General features: G+C 52.6%; 1 protein-coding gene across 1 annotated transcript in view; it reads right to left on the bottom strand.

Annotated features, from left to right (window-relative positions):
- The window catches only part of IPO7 (importin 7), a 43,149-nt gene that overhangs the window by 29,792 nt on the left and 6,232 nt on the right, over window positions 1-7,125 (bottom strand). Inside the window, exons 2-5 of the mRNA XM_018571148.1 lie at window positions 4,500-4,581; window positions 1,902-2,055; window positions 503-661; window positions 263-419 (exon numbers count right to left, since the gene is read on the bottom strand). Of these exons, the coding sequence (XP_018426650.1) occupies window positions 263-419; window positions 503-661; window positions 1,902-2,055; window positions 4,500-4,581 (552 nt within the window). The remainder of the gene's footprint in view (window positions 1-262; window positions 420-502; window positions 662-1,901; window positions 2,056-4,499; window positions 4,582-7,125) is intronic.

Raw genomic sequence — 7,125 nt, 5'->3', positions numbered from 1 at the left:
ATGTGAACACCTCCCCCTTCCTCCCCGGCTGCAGCGCTCTGAGCAGCCAATCACCAGGCTTGAACAGTGTCGGTTGGGAGAGGAGAGACTCATTAACCCTCTGACATCCGAATAGAGCTTACACAGGGATTAGACTCAAAGGGGAGCATGAGGAAGTGGAGCATCGGTGGTGGGGGAGGGGGAATGGCTTTTTTTCAAGAGAACCTGTCATTTTTCTCTGAATTGGCGGCGTGCCATGCTCTTAAACCCTACAGAGACCCACCTGGACGAGAGCGTAAAAGATCTTAAAGATCTGTTTCTGGATGAGCATAGACTGTTCAGAGGGGTCGGGAAGCAGACTGATGAATCGCTCTTTCAGCATGGGCAGAAAGTGCTGCATAGCGGCTATCAGTGGGGTCCTCTCTTCTGGCTTCTTGTACCTGGAACACGGAGCAGACCAATTATACAGCAAGAATTTGCATGATGGGCTCAGTACATCGGCAGATAAAAAGGAGCCACTTACTCATAGTTCTTCACCAACTGGTACAGACAGAGCAGGATGCCCAGCCAACAGGCGCTGTTATCAGACTGCAGGTAATAGCCGATCTTCTCTACCACGGCCGTCCAGCGAGTCGGGTAATCGTGTTTGATGATGTGGTGGATGCACGTGGTCAGCTGGACTCTGGAATGCACAATGACAACAACCGATTAAAAAAAAAAACTACATTGACGAGCAATTCTACATAGAAAGATTTCATTCTGCTGGATACCAAGAGTGAGAGAGCAGCTTAGGAACTTTAATACAAATTAATCCGATGGATCTCATTATTTCACCTATGCCTCATCAGCACCGCCTGGGGGGGAGGGGGATTTGAGGGGCAGAGCATTTGATGGACAGCTGCTTCAACAAGTCTTGTCATTACCATTGACGGCAGGGCGGGCTGGCAGTGTGCTTTTGGGCATCTAAAACTACTGCAGGCAATTTTGGGGAATTTTTTTTACGGTTAACACGTTAAAGGGCTCATTTCAGATGGACGTCCATACCGTGTGCATGCCTGTAAAAAGACCAGATCCCAGAAGGGACAGGTGCTGCGTGTGATTGCATTCAACCTGTTCTTCCCCTATGTGAAGGTGATGCACGGCTACAAGCTGTCACGCACGCACCCAAACCTGTACATCCGCGCAGGTCTGGGTGTCTGCACTTGCCCGTAGACAGTGTGTGTCCATGTGCAGACATCCGGACCCAGGTGTGCATGCGACAGCGTGTAATTGCGCACAGCAGCCTGTTCTTCCCTATGGGAGGAGGCAGCTGAACGCAATTACACGCCGTAACATGCCCACCTGGGTCCGGATGTACACACACACACACTATGTCCAAGTGCAGACACCCAGACCCGCACAGATGTACAGGTTCGGGTGTGCGCGACAGCTTGTAGTCGTGTATCACATTCACATAGGGAAGAACAGGTTGCTGAATGCAATCACACGCAGCACACGTCCCTTCCGGGATCGGGTCTTTTTACAGGCATGCACGCTGCACGGACGTGTACCACCAATTGAATGAGCCCTAATTGTGGCACCTCAATTTTATTACACCATCAGTAGAGCTCGGTTCGGTCCACTTGGGCCATGCAGAGCCGAGACTAAGCAGAGGAGTCATGGTAGAAATCCAAATAAAAGCATTTCATGCGGCATGTAGGAGCCTTCAGTGTTCTCCGGGGACAAGGTCCAGGACTGCAGCCGGATTAATGACATTGGACGCATATTATTAGAGAGGTCTCCATGAATGGAAGTGCATGTTCCTGGCTCCTAGGTACAAAGTTCGGGCATCTCACTCTACTTTGGTCCCCGTCACCCCAGGGTTGGTTCCCCCCCGGCAAGACTCGGTACTCATAATGAAGTGGCCTCCATGGCGCACTCACCGTATCAGTTCTGGAGACTGGATGATGGCTTCTACAATATTCTCCCGGATACAGTGACGATCCTCCTCGGGAATAGTGTGTGTGGGGATTTCGCCGGGGGTCACCTCCCGGTCCGGCCAATACTGAGTGATCATATTTTTTAAATAAATAACACCTGCGGAGGAGGAAGAGGAATAATGTGAGTACACAAGTCTGATGTCACAATGAGCTGTACAACCGGTACAAAGAAAATCTCATTATGGAGGACATCCCACCCACCCCCAAACCCCTTTATAGCTGGTTACCTACCCCTAGATCACCCCGGCTCTATGCAGACCAGCCTAGTGCTGCACAGACTTTACACAACTAGTCCCAGCCATTCCAGCTCCTACTGACCATGCATTCCTATGGATGCCTCGTGCTCAGGGAAGCCCCTCATCCATAGGAGTACAGACCAGCTATAGCAGGGGTAGCCAAACTGCGGCCCTCCAGCTGTGGTGAAACTACAAATACTATCGTGCATTTGCCTCAGTAGGCCTTGCCTGTGGCTGTCAGTCTTGCAATGCCTAATGGGGCTTGTAGTGTCATCACAGCTGGAGGGCCGCAGTTTGGCTACCCCTGAGCTATAGGAATAGGCCAAGCAGAGTATATGTGCAGCACAAGCTGGACAAGGTCAGCATTGGGCAGGGCCACAGAGTAAAGATCTCAGGAGCGGGACCGGAGTTCAATATGAAGGTATGCGGCTTCCGCCTAAGGGCAGTGACAACGCCACGAGCCCCAAGAACAACCCATTCAACAATACAGACCTCCGACCAGAAGAAGGATCTCATTGCTGCGGCCTGTCCATCTGCCATCGTGCTTCTACCCTGCCCTCCCCAGAACTTGTCTGTATGGATCTGGACATGGACACATTCGGTCAGAACACATTAGCCAATGGCTGCATGTTTAAAAGGACTCCGGGAGCTAAAATAAGAGTTACTCACCAGAACCACGATCCTGGCTGGCTGCTAGACCGGTCCCCTTCAGGCTCACTCCCCCTCCGATCCAGCTGTCTGAGGTCCAGCGAGTCATCACGTCCTATACAGTGTACAGGACATCCATCGCTGAGGGAGGGGAGGGAACGAGCTGAAGGGACCGGTCTAGAAGCCAGCCGGGATCGGGCGAGCGTTATTTCAACTCCCTTATCAAAAATCGAGCATTTAACCCTTGCAGCGCTGGAGTAGCCTTTACTTCTAGTAGCCTTAGTTCTACTTTAAGAACCCTCTCGCGGCTTTCTCCGGGGTTTCCCTTTAATTCCGCTGCTGTGACCTGCGGACGACACTCGGCAGTTCTGAGATTTTGCTGAATTCACATCACGGGGACTTTTGTCACCAGCTGCGTTTTACGAAACCGCTTCTAGAAAAACGTGAGCAGCAGCTGTGCGGCCTTTGTCGCCTCGATTTGTGCGGAGTACGGAAAACACGTTCCGCGATCTAAATTTAACAAGGAACGTCAAAGAAACTAAAAGCTGAGAATTTCAAACATCCAGCTTGGCACAACGGACCCGTCCATAATCAAGTGTACCTGTCATAGCGGAGGATGAGCAGTTACTGATCCCTAAACAGAACTGGGCACCAGAGGAACGGGAAATCTGCCTCATTAACCCCTTCCTATACGTTTGGCAGCGTGGAGGCGGGCCTTATTTTGTGCCGCAAATGTCCATAGATCTTGCAGCACTCCTTACCGGAAATCCCAAAGTGTTGAAGGTTGCTCGAAATGACGGCGGATGGCGCCGCACACAAATCTACTTTAAATACAGATGTCACCAGCACGACAAAACTTGAGTCAGTGCAAATCCATTGAATGATAGAGGTCACTCAGTATATCAGGCGCTTTCGGGGCCGCACAGGGTGCCCTTCATCAGGCTCGGAGTAGACATTCTGTGCTGCCACATAGATCGCGGTTCTGTACTCAGCATTGTGACACTCGGGAGCTGTGGGTGGCTGTGCAGTCAATTAAATGCAAGACGGGCTCCTAATCAAATGACCTCTGAGAGCCAATCACATGATCAGGAAGCCCATGAACCGCCTGAGCACCACAGACGGATGGACGACACCCACACATCACACATGGCAGAAGCGCCCAGACGGATGGACGACACCGACACGTGGCAGCAGCGCCCAGACCGATGGACGACACCCACACGTGGCAGCAGCGCCCAGACCGATGGACGACACCCACACGTGGCAGCAGCACCCAGACCGATGGATGACACCCACACGTGGCAGCAGCACCCAGACGGATGGATGACACCCACACGTGGCAGCAGCACCCAGACGGATGGATGACACCCACACGTGGCAGCAGCACCCAGACGGATGGATGACACCCACACGTGGCAGCAGCACCCAGACGGATGGATGACACCCACACGTGGCAGCAGCACCCAGACGGATGGATGACACCCACACGTGGCAGCAGCACCCAGACGGATGGATGACACCCACACATGGCAGCAGCACCCAGACGGATGGATGACACCCACACGTGGCAGCAGCACCCAGACGGATGGATGACACCCACACGGATGGATGACACCCACACGTGGCAGCAGCACCCATGCCAGAACCTCATACTTGCCTGCTTGTCGCACAGGTAGATCCAGTTGCTCAGACATTGTGATCTGCAGCAGGGTGGACACGAAATTCACAGACTTGTGAGCCTAGAAAACAAAAAAGAGGGACATTAATGGAGAGGAAAGTCATGACTTTAAATTTGCACAGACAGATTAGAACTGTTCATAAAGACAAATGTCTACTGCGTATTTTTTATATTTAATGTTCCTTCAGAAACCGGTCCGGTTCTTCTGCGATGCATCATAAAGGACTAATTAAAGTAAAACATTCCACTGGGTCGGATTTGTATGCAGAAGGCCTCGAATGGAGCTGAAGGGCGCTTAGAAGGCTACAGGAATGATGCTCATTGATTATTAAATGCTGGCCGAGCAGGACGCCCTTCAGAACAAAATTTACAACTTAAAGCCTGCGAGAACTAGTCCACCATTAAAAAGGGGAAAGCCGGGCCCCATGGACCTGGGCGTCCCCCTCTACGCACAACGCTGGGCCCCATGACCTGGGCGTCCCCCGCACCTACGCTGGGCCCAATGACCTGGTGCGCCGACACCGTCCCCCATGATCTGGGCTCACTCCCCCTACGCACAAAGCCATCCCCCATGACCTGGGCTCACTCCCCCTACGCACAATACCGGGCCCCATGACCTGGGCTCCCACCCCCCTAACCAAAACACCGGCCGCGTCCCCCTACGCACAATACCGGGCCCCATGTCCTGGGCTCACACCCCCCTACGCACAATACCGGGCCCCATGAACTGGGCTCACACCCCCCTACGCACAATACCGGGCCCCATGTCCTGGGCTCACTCCCCCCTACGCACAATACCGGGCCCCATGTCCTGGGCTCACTCCCCCTACGCACAATACTGGGCCTCGTGACCCGGGAGCCCCTTACACAGAATGGTGGGCCACATGAAACTCATTAAAGCTGAACTGCAGGCAAACAGTTAAAAGGGTAATTGCACTTTACCAAAGTGAATTTGGGAAAATAGAAACACCCCCCTCCCCTGCGAACGCTCCTTTCCCTCCGCTGGTGTAGCGCAGCCCTGCGCTCTGAATTTCCCTCGCATACGGTGACCGCGCTGGCCAATGAGCGCTCACTATTTGTGAGTGAAATTCAGAATCCAGAGAGCAGAGCTGCGCTACCCAGCAGTACAGGGTGCGGATAGAGGACCCGTACCAGCCGTGGGAAAGGAGCATTTGCCAAAAGGTAAGTATAGCAGGGGGATGGGGGCAATACCATTTCCCCAAATTCACCTGGGAAAGTGGAATTACCCTTTAAACATTGGCTTCTTTATGTAAATTATTTTTACCCACCCAAGGGTGTTTATTTCTGTCCATCCGTTCCAGAGATCTACACTGCTCTTTTATGTAGATCTCTGGAACGGATGGACAGAAATAAAACACCCTTGGGTGGGTAAAACGGCACTGCTCACTTTCAGGTCCCCTTCCTGCCCTGTGACTGGACAGCGAAAAGGAGAAACAGCCACCGAAGGAATTAATTTCTCTTTCCCTATGCCCTGCGCCTCGCTCTCCCTCCGCTGCAGCGGCCAAAGGATACTCACGTCATCACGTTCTATACACAGTGCATAGGATGCTGAGGGACAAACCATTGCTGCTGAGGAGGGAGCGCTGTTACAGCCGGCCGGATCCAAGGCTCAGGGTGAGTATAACAGACACAAATGAGCAGTGCGGGGGTAACTCCAAGGGTTAAGAATTTGGACCCCCCCCCTCTGCTTTAAGTGTGAACTGGTGGGGGCCTCGAAGGCACAAATATGGAAAGGTGAATGATTCTATACACGGGTACAGGAGGGGGAGGGGTTTCTTTATTTGGCTGGAATGTTGAATGTAGTGCACAGATCCTTTAAATGTCACTTTGTCAGAAAATTGCCGCAGCGGGGAGCCCCGATTTCCCGAAGTCAGACTCCCCACCGAAAATCACGCAGAGAGAACCCGACCGCTGAGTACATATTCTGCGCGTCCTCGGCTGCCGCTGAACTCGGCCTTGATCTGCGGCAATTCAAACTTTGTGCGTTTACATCGGGACATCGCCGCGCTTTGATGGGAGAGGAGAGCCGCGGCGCGACACGAGGGCCTGAAATGAACGTCGAGAGGCAGACGTGACACGAGGATTAATGGCGGGCCTTGTGAAGACGGCGGCCTCCTCTGACCGATGCATAATCGCAGACGTCTCAGCGCTCCATTATCGCCTATTCCGCTAGCCTGTCAAGGATGGAGAGTCCCCCGCACGTACACCCCCCGACAGGTGTAATGAGCCGAGAACTCCAAAAATTGTACTGCAAAAGAGAGCCAATTAAACCTGGCTGTGCAAAGTGCAGCAACACAATGCGGCCAATCACAAATGATCTGACAGTAGTAAAGATCTCATTGGCTGCTATGAGATAAGAAGCGGTAACAACCAAAAAAAACTACACCACGAATCTAAAGATGGCCACCCCCCCTTATGAGATGCTTAAAGGGGGCAGGATTTAGTTATTTGAATTTAGCCCCGCCCACACAGTCATCCATTCACAAGGATCAATGGACACACTACAAGTCGCCATGGCAGAGGGACCCAGCAGCAGAGCCGTGATGTCACCACAATTGTCCAACAACTTCCTCCTCCCCATAAA

The sequence above is a fragment of the Nanorana parkeri genome, unplaced genomic scaffold, assembly GCF_000935625.1.
Source record: "Nanorana parkeri isolate BGI_ZX_2015 unplaced genomic scaffold, ASM93562v1 scaffold1687, whole genome shotgun sequence".
NCBI lineage: Eukaryota > Metazoa > Chordata > Amphibia > Anura > Dicroglossidae > Nanorana > Nanorana parkeri.
This window is presented reverse-complemented; position numbering and strand designations above follow the sequence as displayed.